General features: G+C 35.7%; 1 protein-coding gene across 1 annotated transcript; it reads left to right on the top strand.

Annotated features, from left to right (window-relative positions):
- The first annotated feature begins 4,159 nt into the window (after positions 1 to 4,159).
- Positions 4,160 to 15,395, top strand: LOC128555268 (uncharacterized). The gene is made up of 3 exons (XM_053537140.1): positions 4,160 to 6,936; positions 9,476 to 9,539; positions 13,975 to 15,395. Exon 1 carries the CDS (start codon positions 4,427 to 4,429, stop codon positions 6,719 to 6,721), a length of 2,295 nt encoding a protein of 764 aa, XP_053393115.1. The 5' UTR covers positions 4,160 to 4,426; the 3' UTR covers positions 6,722 to 6,936; positions 9,476 to 9,539; positions 13,975 to 15,395.
- The last annotated feature ends 205 nt before the right edge of the window (positions 15,396 to 15,600 follow it).

Here is a 15,600-nt window from a genome sequence, read left to right as displayed (position 1 = left end):
AGAAATTCTGTTTTTAGATTTTTAATATGTTAGGCATTTTCTAACATTTTTATTATTATTAGTCCTATGTAAAAAGTAAATACATTTTTCTGTGGTAACATGTGTTGGTAAGACACTTTTTTATTTTATGCTTACTAATGAAATACTGTATTCTATCAGTTAAATATTTTCATATCTCATCACTCACACTGAAAATATGAAATCTATATCGTCACACTGTGAGCGATATAGCTCCGCCCCTCATTACATTGTGTATGAATTTTAAATGATTTGCCTAAAACACTTTGTTCTTTATAGTATATTTCTCGATTCAAATAATTTTACTTAAAGAGAATTTCATCACGTTATGCAGCAAAAAATAAAATAAAAATGGAACTTTATGTTGTATGCATCTTTATAACGTCACAGCACGTCTGATCTCATGTCTGTTTATGCGCGTCTGTTTTCCGCGCTGAGATTAAAAATAGTTGCAAAATGCACATCTCAACGTAATTTAGCATAAAATAAAAAGAAAATTTGTTTGTTTTTCGTGAATAGGGAATATGGAATATATCTCACCTCGAAGTTATCTGATAATAAAATTATCTAATATTAGAGATTCTTATATGTACCTCATCCCTTATCCAGGGCACATAATTATACTAGTATTACTTATATGAGGAAGCCCAGGAAGTCCAGGATGAAGTACTCCAAAGACGAGTAATTTTTTTTAAGTATTAAGTTTTTTTTGACATTTTTATATTATTCTAAGTATTTTTTAAAGATTTGTCATGGTTGCCATTCACCTGTGACAAGACCGTATTGTGGGAATATGAGTCACTCCTGTGACAGTTCTAGTTTAAATTTGGAAATATCTTAAATTGTCTAGGCCTATTTTTAGCCCACCATCATCAGATGGTGGGCTTTTCAAATCACTCTGCGTCCGTGGTCCGTCCGTCCGTCATTCCGTCCGTCCGTTAACAATTACTCGTTATCGCATCTCCTCAGAAAGTAATGGGGGATTTTGACCAAACTTTGTCAGAATGATGTATTGGTACCCTAGTTGTGTCCCCCTGAAAATCAGACTGGTTCAACAATTTATGAGTGAGTTATGGCCCTTTGTTTATTTCTATAATTTACATAGATTTATATATGGAAAAACTTTGAAAATCTTCTTGTCCAAAACCACAGAGCCTAGGGCTTTGATATTTGGTATGAAGCATCATCTAGTGGTCCTCTACCAAGATGATTCAAATTATTTCCCTGGGGTCAGATATGGCCCCGCCCCGGGGGTCACATTGTTTATATAGACTTATATAGGGAAAAACTTTGAAAAACCTCTTTTCAAAAACCACAGGGCCTAGGGCTTTGATATTTTGTATGTGATATCATCTAATGGTCTTCAACTAAGATTATTCAAATAATCCCCCTAGGGTCAAATATGGCCCCGCCCTTGGGGTCATATGGTTTACGTAGACTTATATAGGGAAAAACTTTGAAAATCTTCTTGTCCAAACCACAAAGCCTAGGGCTTTGATATTTGTAATGTAGCATCATCTAGTGGTCCTCTACCAAGTTTGTTCAAATTATCCCCCTAGGGTCAAATATGGCCCCGCCCCTGGGGTCACATGGTTCATATATACTTATATAGGGAAAAGCTTTTAAAATCTTCTTGTCAATAACTACAACATTCAAATTTGGACCACATGTATATTTTTGAGTGGCAAGATGAACCTTGACATGAGTTGTCCTTTATTTTGACCTAGTGACCTACTTCCACATTTTTGAAGCTACAGGCTTCAAATTTGGACCACATGCATAGTTTTGTGCACAGAAAAAAACTTTGACCTTGACATTGACCTAGTGACCTACTTTCACATTTTTGAAGGTACAGCCTTCAAATTTGGACCACATGCATAGTTTTGTGTACCGAAACAAACTTTGACCTTTACACTGACCTAGTGACCTACTTTCACATTTTTGAAGGTACAGGCTTCAAATTTGGACCACATGCATAGTTCTGTGTTCCGAAATAAAATTTGACCTTGATTTTGACCTTGTGACCTACTTTCACATTTCTCAAGCTACAGCCTTCAAATTTGGACCACTTGCTTAGTTTTGTGTACCGAAATGAATTTTGACCTTAAAATTGACCTAGTGACCTACTTTCACATTTCTGTAGCTTCAGGCTTCAAATTTAGACCACATGCAAAGGATTATGTACAGCAAGAAACTTTGACCCTGATTTTGACCTTGAGACCTACTTTCACATTTCTCAAGCTACAGCCTTCAAAGTTGGACCACACGCATAGTTTTGTGTACCGAAACAAACTTTGACCTTTACATTGACCTAGTGACCTACTTTCACATTTTTGAAGGTACAGGCTTCAAATTTGGACCACATGCATAGATTTGTGTTCTGAAGTGAAATTTGACCTTGACTTTGACCTAGTGACCTACTTTCACATTTCTCAAGCTACAGCCTTCAAATGTGGACCACTTGCATAGTTTTGTGTTCCGAAATAACCTTTGACCTTAAGATTGACTTAATGACCTACTTTCAGATTTCTCAAACTACAGCCTTCAAACTTGATGCACATGCATAGGTTTGTGTACAAACAACTTTGTTCTTGAAATTGAGACTAGTGACCTACTTTCACACTTCTCAAGCTACAGCTTTAGAATTTGGACTACATGCACAGTATTGTGTACAGAAATGAAAATTTGATCTTGAGCTAGTCAGTAAGTCTTGAAATTTGGAACACTCAAAAATGGCACATTGGTGGGCGCCAAGATCACTCTGTGATCTCTTGTTACCATTATTTCATCCAGAGGCTTTGTTTTACACCGTGTTTACGTTTCAAGTGTCTTGTAATAATTATTACACTTGGAAAATCCCTTTTGAAAACTGTATAGTGACGTCACTCAGAAACAAAGACACTTTAAAATTATGAGTTCGAGACTGGAAATAGTAACAGGTCTGAAAATTCACATTCATGCGCCTTTATAAGTATTTTATTGTCAATAACAACAACTGTTGCCTTTGGCATCAATATTTCATTCCAAGAGCATATAAATAAAATAATAACACCGATGAATCGATTAATGTACATAAATAATTAAGAGTAAAAACAATCTTATAAATTTCCTTGAAACACACAATTATGTGCTTTAATGAATTTTTAAATGTTAACGACAAAAACTGTTGTCTTTACCAAAATATTTCATTCAAAGTGAACATGCATTGTGTAACTTAGCCAGGAAATCGAAAAGTAGAAGAGAAGCCGATCCATGTGGTTACTAATTACGGTTAGATAAGTGTGTGTAAGTATATATGGGTATTAGATAATGCTTATATAGGGTGTATTGGATGAGAACTAAATCCTAAACTTGACTTAATACAACAACTAGACTATGGAAGACGATAACGGAGTCAGTACGATTACGAAGGGCATACACAATATAAAAATATAGAGAAACTACGGGTAATGTATATTTGACCCTGAATTACATGTGTTTCATTTGTATGTAAGTTATTTATATTATATGGTTTTCCAGAAGGTTCCATCACATACACTAACAAACACTGTGTAAAAACTGTTATAAAGTCTGAGTTATTCTATGTATTTTGCAGATTTTTTAAATATTTTTTATCGCTAAATGAAAGTGTTATAAACTTTATAAACAGGAAGCTGGTTGATGACTTGTGGAATCACAGCAAGATCTTACAGAAAGACTTTCCTGTATCTCTTAATAACATAATAATACCAATTTTGATGTATAGCATTTGATAAATATACGTTTATATTGTGGCTTCAAAGAGAGAATTGATATTCTTTCGATATGCTAATTTTGGTTTGGATTCTATGCAAAATATTTGACATTTATACAGACTGAACTTTAATTTTAACAGGACAGGATTTGGACTAATCTTAGAACACTATAATATCAGAAGCTTTGGAAATAAACTGTGGTATTGCTAAAAGTTTTTTCTTCTTTTGTTGTACATGTATTAGGTACACTAAGTAACAACAGTTGTTGCCATTAGACGTAATAATGTAATGGCTCATTTTGGTGGTGCACGGGGCACAAATTCAGCTGTATAATTTGATATAGCTTTAAAACTGCTTGAGTCATGGACATTCACACATTTAATGACTATATTGATTTGGCTATCAATTGCATCTAAACATTTTCTAAAACTGAACTGAATTTAAGCAATTACAGAGAAAAAGAGAAAAACGTCATTATTCTGAAAACGACCCATATGTGCTCCTCTAGGAAATAAATCTAATCTAATAAACACGTGTTTTGTATAACAAACGACGTGTTTTATTTTTCAGACCTGCAGAGAGATTTGATAGTTCTCTACAGGCAACGGTACCACACCCTACCCTTGTCACCTTTGTTGGAAGAAAGTGACACGCCTCTTCTTAAATTTTACGTCATGCCAGACGTAGTTTCAGTCGAAATTCAGCGGTCGCTTGGAGGTGGCAGAGAAGATAGATTAAAGGTTACGTCATTGCATGATGTCTTCTACAAGGAAAGCAAACCGTGTCGTGAAATTTACCTTACTGCAGATGCTGGGTTGGGGAAAACAGCATTTAGTAAACGGCTTATTTTGACGTGGTGTCAAGCCAAACAATTCATTAACAATGAAGAAAAGTACTTTAAGAGTGAAGCTATTAGTACAATGTCAGAGTTTGAATTCGTGTTCTTGTTGTCATTGCGTGATTATTCCGACGAATGCGACATTGATGACATGATCATAAAACAAATTATTCCACGGCTGGCAAGTACGTCTGTTACGATAAGCGACCTGGAAACCATTCTTTCAAAGGAAAAATGCCTGTTGATTCTTGATGGTTTAGACGAGTGGACACACCCAGTATCTGTCTGTAAACAAGGAAGAAGTGATATTCCACACAGGAAAGCAAGGAAATGTACAATCCTAACAACAACTAGACCATGGAAAATGAGCGTTATAAAGTTAAGTTCATGTCAAATAGAACAAAAGTTGGAACTTGTTGGACTTAACGAAACATCTGTTCAGAGCTTAAAGAGGAGTGTGATCACACTATTGTGTGGTAAATCCGACATAGAAAAACACATTCAAGACTTTGATCGCGCTGTCCATGATAAAAGCATTTCAGATTTGGAAGCCATTCCGCTCTTACTGACGTATCTTCTGTGTTTATGGTGTGATGATATAGATCTTGGAAGATCTAAAAGTGAGTTATACTGCCAAATTATTGAACTGCTCATGAAGAGAACGTTTGAAAAGTATCCGGACATGCAACAGGCACGAGAATCATCACGAAGTGATATCCCACAATGCGTCAGTGGACATGTACATTGTGAAAAACTCTACAAACTTCTGAAAGCTTTAGGACAATTGTCATTTGAGACACTATTCAGTGAAAACAAAGAGAACACGCTTGTTTTCAAACTATCAGTTGCAGAAAAGTACCTAAACCCAGATTATTTGAAATTAAGTCTTCTCTCGGGAATATTAACACAAAGTAAAGTACAAGAAAAAATAACCATACAAAGTCCTAAAGTTTCGTTTTCCCACAAAACAATGCAGGAGTACCTTTGTGCATTGTATATAAGCTGTCACAGTGACAGTGATATCCAGAAAATTGTTCTGCAAAACTGCAGAAGTTTACAAAATATTCTCGACATGTCGACAGTGTTTGTTTTTATCAGTGGAATGAATTCAAAAATCATTTCTTCGATATCATACGAGTTAATGTCTGTGATCAGCCAGGATGAGATAACGGTTGAGTACAGGTCAACAACATCTTACGATATGTTCATGAGACATCCTCTAAAAGACATACAAGACATGTACATTTCTTGTATCAAAGAAAACCCAGACAATGAGGACCTTAGACTTAGTTGTCAAGATGTTTTCTTTGGCTATGACTTTGAACAAGAAAAATACTTTACACGTTTGAAACGGCTGGCAATACACAATAAAAACAATATGGAATCAATAAATATCGACACACTTGGTGGTCCTAGTTTACATAAAATCGTCGATTCATGTGCACTTGTTGAACCCTTCAACATCAACAAATTATACTACTACGGTAGGGGTGAAGAAACGGTACTAATTAAACTGTTGAACAGATCGGGGCAATGCGTCACTGTTATATCGTCTGTTCAGTTTGGTTCCTGGACCAGTGAAATGTCTAAAACATTACAGAATAATGCCCTGTTACAAGCAGTTTATATCAGACTTTTCAAGATGAGTCATGATGTACTGAATGGCTTTCTGAATTATATTGTAAACAGAAAAACAATGACAGAGATTAGAATAGAGAACTTAATGTGTACCGAGCACCGTCGTTCATGTACTTTAAGTTTGGACTTTCGCCAGCATTCAGATCTAAGGAAGTTAGAGTTGCACTATACACCTAAAGTGTCACAACTGAAAGTTAATAGTCAAGTAAAATACGTGGCATTGTGGGATATCAATCTCACTGAAATGTTGCTGCCTCCTGAAATGGTCAATATTGAAAGAGTTGAGTTGTGGTTTGTAAACATGTCTGCCTCATCATTCCGTGATCTCGTTAAGGTAGTGGAGAAACTTTCACACAAAGTAACAGTAAAAATTAAACGTTGCGAGATGAGACCGGAAACAGAGGCTGAAAATGTTAAGCAATTTATACGTTCATCCCAGAATTTCCGAGTCACGGAGGATGTTGGTTCGCAGTTTGTGTTTGAAACAATTTAACTTGAAAGTCAATTTATTAAGCACTCGGACTGATAATAATAGCATATTACATGATTATAAATGTCATTTACTAAAAATTAAACGCGAATAAATAGCACACTGACCTACAACATGTATATTTGTACAGAATTAAAGATAGTCGCGCGGAGTGAATTAAACATGAAGTAAGTCTTGGTTGAAAAGGTGGATGTTCTTCTGCAAGGATTTATACACAAGTAAGTTGATCTATCATTTTAGTTTTATATTACACTCTACACTACATTTAATCATTTTTGAACCTTTTTAGAACTGAGCTTCGTCATTTTAAGGTGGGACCATGTTTTGAATTTCCCATAAATGTCGAAAACCATAAGATATTCAGTTCTTTCTGAAAATCGTAACATTGTGATTCAACCTTCAGAAAGAAAACATTCGTATGTATTAAAACAAGTTTTGGTACTTTTATTATCAACAACAAACTAAAACAAAAGACATTCTTACATAATTTCAATTAGCTCAACAAAACCGTTTCAAGTACAATTATTGACATGGAATGCAAAGCAAAGTTACACACTCCAATATCCTACCAAGGTTCTTACAAAAAAAATGCATATGATGACTTGAGAAATAAAAATAATTTTGACAGATCGTAAAAAAATGATGGCAAAATTTGACAGGTGTAAGATAACTCATGACATGGTATTTAGATTTTTGAAAACAAATCTATTCTATATTTTAGATTACAACACATTAGGGAGGAACCATACTATAACTTTTTTTCAGAGCCCACGTTATTGACTGGTACCAACAAAAACTGGAAGATGTTTCTGATTTATATATTTACGTTTAATGCATCAGTGACGTTGCCATGACGTCGCAAACATGACCACTTCGCGCACTTTTGACGTCAGATATACGGGGACAAAATCTACCTGGTTCCGCCTTAATTAAAAAAATTAAAGTACTGACTGTTAAATTACTGTTGCCTTACCAAGGCACGTACGAATCCCTACTGTTTCAATCACCTTTCACTAACTAGCGTTGCACTTGGATAACAAATAACCCTTATTTGCACATAGATATTAAAGACTTGTCTAATAATCACATATATTTGAGACAAAATTGTAGCACCAATTGTGTATTTAAATAATGTTGAAATATGTCAACCGTGACGTGTCCTTATAAATGGTCATCCTTGTGACAAATGTTCCATCGAGAAAAGAATATGTAATTATTGAGGTCTGTCTTCAAATTGGCTACAGTTATTGAAACAATTCCTATGTATACTGTGTATGATTGTTGTTTAATTAGTTTTAAATTGTACGAAATTTAACGGACAAAGTGTCGAAATTGTGTGGGTTTTTTTTGTTCCGAGAAATAGGTAGTAGACTTTGTCTTTGATTTGTATTGTCGGGTGATAACACATTAAAGCAAGTTTTGTCTTTCTAAATTATTTTGCGGCACTCTACAGCGTTTTGTTTAGAAAGTCTAAAAGATAGCGTTCTTTTCTCATTGCAATGCGAGCGATATCGAAGTTAATGCAATGTTTCTGGCGCCTCAGTTGGTAAAAAGCCTTTGCTTACCAAGTCGAATAAGATATTTATTAATTAAAACTAAGAGTTCGGATACTACACCTGAAATTTAGCTCAATAGGAAGAGCGTTGATCTACGGACCGCGGGGTCGTGAGTTCGATTCCCGGGCGGGGCGTATGTTCTTCGTGACGATTTGATGAAAGACATTGTTTCTGAAATCATTCGTCCTTCACCTCTGATTCATGTGGGGAAGTTTGCAGTTACTTGCGGAGAACAGGTTTGTACTGGTACAGAATCCAGGAACACTGGTTACGTTAACTGCCCGCCGTTCAACAACTGAAATACTGTTGAAAAACGGCGTTAAACCAAAAATAACCAAACAAACAAACAACTTGAAATTTATGACAAGTAGGATGATTTTTATTTTAGTATTGTAAATATCCACCATTTGGATGGAGATGTACACCAAGCTACATATTACGGATATATTTTTCAATTGACTCTTTTTGCCAGAAGACCGAACTCTGATTCCTGTCTTCTGTCCTATTTCGTCCGGCCCGTTTGGTGTATTTTCTCTTTATGCTGTGTCGTCTGCAAAGGGATAGTGTGAATGCAGCTTTGGTCCTTTAGGTTAGATTTTTATAAACGTTTACAGAGTGCACTTTTGTCTTTAACGTGTCATGCCTTCTGTTACCATTTCGTGTGTTAGGGATTCACCTGGTGGGGATTACATTTATTTAATGTCCTCTGACTTTGGAACATCGTGGGGGTAAGAGTGAAGTTAGGTGCGAACCATAAACTGGTTTAAGCTTCGCAGTTGTGTTCTTGCCACTGGCAGTCCCATTGTGTTCTTTTATCTGTTGATTTTTGTCCCTTTTTGTTTTCCAAGTGTGTGTGCGATTGAATATATGCTGTGTAAAACGTCTACTTGCTGTGAGTTGTGATTTGGGGAGACAGCATTTTTTTTAACGTGGCATTCACTGTTGGATTATAATCCTTGTTTTTTGTAACACTTTCTGACCAGTTTAAGGAGATCATCATAATTTCAAAAAGATACGAAGTAAAAAATGAAACTGATGTAACAGTATATAACAGTTTCAAGGGGTTCGTATATGTAAGATGCTGTATGCGTATATGTAACAATCAATTTCTTACTTTTCAACTTTATTAGTAATAATGCAGTAGACAAGCCGTTCTAAAAATAAACTGATGTACTGTACATGTACCTTTTATTTTTCATAGTCTGGCCAAAAGAAAACAAAGACAAACCAAGGCAAGACAAAACAAAACCTGAACGAAATGAAAGGTAGGTTATCGATATACTAACATGGGCATTCGAGTATTTTCAAAGAGTGGGGAGGGAGATTGTGTCCCCCTTTGCTGTGGGGGTCAGTGGGACTCAGTTGGAAACATTACCAACTTCTATTAAAATCTCTAAATCGATAAAGCTGGACAGCTCTACCTATAATAAAAATCAATAAAACCAATAATCCTATATCAGCGCTACCGGACGCATTCGTTGATTTCCGTACTAATTGTTGTTGTGTAGTAACACAGGGGGGAGTGTGGGTGGTGGGTTGGGTGTGTGGGGGGGGGGGGAAGCGGGGTTGAGATCGATAATTAACAGGTTTAGTCATTATGTGATGCATTTATTAATTGTCAAATATTGTAATATTTAAAAATGTGAATATGTTTTGTAAAATACTTAGAAACCGTTACATTTTATACATCTAAAACATTAATTTTCTTTTTTAATACATGAAATATTAAAATATGATTTTTTGTCTAAAATATCTTCCAAACTCTTAATCACTAACGCTTTTCGATTTTCATTGTAAAAGGTAGTAAAGAAAAAGAAGTATAGAGATAAGAATTATACTTTTAAAAAGGAAATACTTAAGTTTATTATATCGTGCTTAAAAAGAAATATCATATTTTCGTGACTTGAATAAGTTCTGCTGACAAATACTACTACAATAGTATACTTTAACTATAAATACATTGTTACGAGAAAAAAAGTAACAGTGAATTACAATAACTTAAGCAATAGCTCAATTTTAGAATAGCAGACTTAACTAAATAATTAGTTAAGTTATTTCTTGAAATATGGGCCAAGTTATTTCTTGAAATGTGGGCCAGGATCATTACTCAGTAAATATTTACGGAACAACTCTGTTAACGATTTATGGTATAATCTAAATTCATAGTTGTCAAGTTCATTGCGATAATTTATTACTGTGAATTCTAAATTTGTACTGATTCTTCCTACTGTCCAACGATTAATGAAATAAGGGCAAAAATCATAAAAACAAAATTCCCCAGAGAAAGGAAAAGACTGTATAAAGACAAAAGAAAGTGAAATATATATATATATATATATATATATATATATATATATATATATATATATATATATATATATATATATCAATGCAAACACCATAAAATCATAAAAATACCTGTCACTTATTGTAAGTGGGGTAACATATGTTTATGACCCGGCTTGAAACAACACTGACCGGATATTGTTTACCCCTAGGCAATATTGTAATTCACAATAAAAGTCAAAGGGTAATTTTAAAATATTTGTTACAAATAAATTATTCTTTTTTTGCTTAATCTGACTGAGTGCAATGTTGGGACTAAAACAAATAATAGATAAAGCAATGTTCAAACGAATATTTAAAAATGTACCAAAAAACATGCATTGATTTAAGAATACAGAATAAAATATATAAAGGAGGTTTGAAAAACAGCAGAATTATCAGTTCATCAAGGCTATCTTTCAAATTAAAGTTTGGTCATATTATGAATAACAGAATACGATATATTTTTTTTCTAAATTATTAAAAAATCGCAATCTCCAGATCGTTCGACAAAAATATCATCGCTTTATTTCTTAAGAATGCTTTGAAACTCAATTACTGACGGACTATTTTTTACGGAAACACATGAGAATTAGTTGTTTAAAGTATTTTTTTGCAAAGAAAATTAAAAGCATTTGTATATTTAATGTGAATTGAACACTAAATCCTCCATAGCGTTATATTAAACGACAGCGGAAAACTTCTTTATTGCCGCAGCGGTTCGGGTCCGATTTCCGACGCGGTCATCTATTTTTCTTCATACGTTTTTTTTGCCCCCGAAGGGAGGCATATTAGTTTTCAACTGTCCGTCTGTTAGTTCGTTCGTTAGTCACAACGTTAACTTTTTGCATGAAGGCACTTTACTCGCGAACCACTGCACCCAGGACCTTCAAACTTCACATGCTGATAGTACTTATTGAGTACACCACCCCTACTGACAATGGAGTCACCAGGTCAAAGGTCAAGGTCACAGTGGCTAACGTTAACTTTTTGCAAGAAGGCACTTTACTCGCGAACCACTGCACCCAGGACCTTCAAACTTCACCTGCTGATAGTACTTATTGAGTACACCACCCTACTGACTTTGGGGTCACCGGGTCAAAGGTCAAGGTCAAAGGGACCAGCGTTAACTTTTTGCATGAAGGCACTTTACTCGCGAACCACTGCACCCAGGACCTTCAAACTTCACATGCTGATAGTACTTATTGAGTACACCACTTCTACTGACTTTGGGGTCACCAGATCAAAGGTCAAGGTCACAGGGGCCAACGTTTACTTTTAGCATGAAGGCACTTTACTTGCGAACCACTGCACCCAGGACCTTCAATCTTCACATGCTGATAGTACTTATTGAGTACACTATCTCTACTGACTTTGGGGTCACCAGGTCAAAGGTCAAGGTCACAGAGGCCAACGTTAACTTTTTGCATGAAGGCACTTTACTCGCGAACCACTGCACCCAGGACCTTCAAAGTTCACCTGCTGATGGTACTTACTGAGTGCACCACTGCTACTGACTTTAGGGTCACCAGGTCAAAGGTCAAGGTCACAGAGGCCAACGTGAACTTTTTGCATGAAGGCACTTTACTCGCGAACCACTGCACCCAGGACCTTCAATCTTCACGTGCTGATAGTACTTATTGAGTACACCACCCCTACTGACTTTGGGGTCACCAGGTCAAAGGTCAAGGTCACAGGGGCCAATGTTAACTTTTTGCATGAAGGCACTTTACTCGCGAACCACTGCACCCAGGACCTTCAATCTTCACATGCTGATAGTACTTACTGAGTACACCACTTCTACTAACTTTGGGGTCACTAGGTCAAAGGTCAAGGTCACAGAGGCCAACGTTAACTTTTTGCATGAAGGCACTTTACTCGCGAACCACTGCACCCAGGACCTTCAAACTTCACATGCTGATAGTACTTATTGAGTACACCACCCCTACTTACTTTGAGGCACCAGGTCAAAGGTCAAGGTCACAGGGGCCAATGTTAACTTTTTGCATGAAGGCATTTTACTCGCGAACCACTGCACCCAGGACCTTCAAACTTCACGTCTTGATAGTACTTACTGAGTACACCACTCCTACTGACTTTAGGGTCACCAGATCAAAGGTCAAGGTCACAGAGGCCAACGTGAACTTTTTGCAAGAAGGCACTTTACTCGCGAACCACTGCACCCAGGACCTTCAAGCTTCACGTGCTGATAGTACTTATTGAGTACACCACCCCTACTGACTTTGGCGTCACCAGGTCAAAGGTCAAGGTCACAGGGGCCAATGTTAACTTTTTGCATGAAGGCACTTTACTCGCGAACCACTGCACCCAGAACCTTCAAGCTTCACATGCTGATAGTGCTTATTGAGTACACAACTTCTACTAACTTTGGGGTCACTAGGTCATAGGTCAAGGTCACAGAGGCCAACGTTAACTTTTTGCATGAAGGCACTTTACTCGCGAACCACTGCACCCAGGACCTTCAATCTTCACATGCTGATAGTACTTATTGAGTACACCATCCCTACTGACTTTGGTGTCACCAGGTCAAAGGCCAAGGTCACAGGGGCCAATGTTATTTTTTTGCATGAAGGCACTTTACTCGCGAACCACTGCACCCAGGACCTTCAATCTTCACGTGCTGATAGTACTTATTGAGTACACCACTCCTACCAACTTTGGGGTCACCAGGTCAAAGGTCAAGGTCACAGGGGCCAACGTTAGTTTTTTGCATGAAGGCACTTTTCTTGCGAACCACTTCACCCAGGACCTTCAAACTTTACCTGCTGATAGTACTTTATGAGTACACCAACCCTAGTGACTTTGGGGTCACCAGGTCAACGGTCAAGGTGACAGGGGCCACTTTTTTGCCTGAAGGCACTTTACATGCAAACCACTTCATTCAGGACCTTCAAACTTCACATGCTGATAGTACGTATTGAGTACACCACCCCTACTGACTTTGGGGTCACCAGGTCAAAGGTCAAGGTGCTGCGGGGGCATTTGTCACCATTAGTGACAGCTCTTGTTTTTAATGATTTAGAAACAAAAAAAAGATAATATTTTATTATTCATAATAATGCCTTTAGAACTTTTTCTATTTAAGTTTAAGTAATTTTTTCCCTCCTTTGTTTATATAGGCAAATTTTGCTATAAGTTCTTAATGAAATATTTCAAATCACCTGTCAACAAAACAACCCTTACTCTTACCATGAGGTGGTCTTTACAGAAAAGACTCGAAAAGCAAGAGTTTGTGATGGGGACAAGTCATTAACAAGTTTACCCCTGGAATCTAGATTTCTAGTAGCTAGATTAGACTAACATATTTCTTATAATACTGGCATATCTGTTTCAAATATTTTACTCATTTTACAGATAACATCAGCGATATTAGATAGTCTAGGCCTAATATGGATCGCAGATTGTGATACAAAAGAAACAGAAGACAGTGCTGAATCTCAGATAATTTTATTGAATGCTAAAGTAATACATACAGGAAACGTAAGTTGTTATTTGACTGGATCTCAAACTCATGAAACTAAAGGATTGAATACGGGCATTTTAATTTGAACGTATGAGGCAGACGATGTAACTGAATCTCAGATAATTGCATTAACTATAGACGTTATAGATGCAATGAACGATGCTTTTGATTTTGCTGGATCTCAGATTGAAGAAGTAAAAACGGGCATTACAGTTGCGATTTATCAGGCAGAAGATATTACTGAAATTTAGACTAACGGTGCTTTAAATTTGGTAGACATACCTACAATGATAAGACTAAAACATCGAATACTGCCGATAAATAGATGTTTAAAGTGTTATAAAAAGAGAATGAAGTACAAAGTTTAAACGTTAATTGAAATAATAACTTGGATAATAGAAGGTTACACATTTATAACTTGCAACAAAAGTTTTACCATTACAGGTAATGTGAAAAGACCTATGAAACCAGTGCACACTCTCACACACTAGGTCAGAAATACAGTGTTCAATTTATGGAAAAGCAAGTGCGTCAAAATTAGACTTAAGGAATATTTAGTATTTAGTAAATTCAAATTTACTTATTGTGAAAAGGTATTTAATTTATAGTCTAGTTTAATTTCTTATATATGACGACACGAAAATGTCTTTGACTTTATTTGGTGTAAAGGATTCAATAAAAGACATAAATATCAGAAGGATATGTGTCAAAACATAATCGTCTAAAATCGAATAAATTTGACAAATGCCAAAAACATTTAGACACATTCATAATCTTAGAACACAAAGTAAATGCAGAGAAAAGAAGGGGGCATGCATGATTAAAATGTATAGCAATTCGTTTAAGCAAAACGCATACTTGCAGGAACATATGAAAGTTTATGATAATCCAGAATGATTTCAGTATTAACATTGTTTGAATAGTTACAAATATAGGGCATCCCTACACAATCAAAAGTGTTGTTTTATACATATTGATCGGGAGGTGAGTTCGTAATATATATATTTTTTTTAAAAATTTTACACTTTCCCTTTATAACATACGTAAATCAATACGAAATAAAGATCATATATAAAATGTTTGTAAGTCTTGTATTGTCATCATTGTTTTTACTTTTCAAGACATGCTTTGTACTAAATTTTTTATAGCATATGTATGTACATTCAAACAAGAATATGTTTTGTGAAATCAAGGTTTTAGCTGATGATCGTGTTTATGTTAAGAGTTCGTTGTTTTAAACGTGATTAAAGTTGTTGCATTTGATTGCTTCATATTTTTCATGTATGTTTCAGTATTCAAAATGAATGGACTATACTGTGACTCTGAGTATATTCATAATAAATATTGTTTTCGACTACTTGTCAATATGCTAAAGTTAATGTCAGTAAGGTAGATAAAAAGTTTGTCTTACAAATCAGTCTTACTTCTTTTAACACTTGCTATTAGACATTTGCGAATTAAGATGTAATGATTCCTCGTTATTTTCATATTTAAAGATTGTCGTTTGTCTCAGTATC

Source organism: Mercenaria mercenaria, chromosome 1 (genome assembly GCF_021730395.1).
Source record: "Mercenaria mercenaria strain notata chromosome 1, MADL_Memer_1, whole genome shotgun sequence".
In the NCBI taxonomy this organism is placed as follows: domain Eukaryota; kingdom Metazoa; phylum Mollusca; class Bivalvia; order Venerida; family Veneridae; genus Mercenaria; species Mercenaria mercenaria.
Note: the sequence above shows the minus strand (reverse complement) of the source record. Positions and strands in the feature narration are given on the sequence as shown.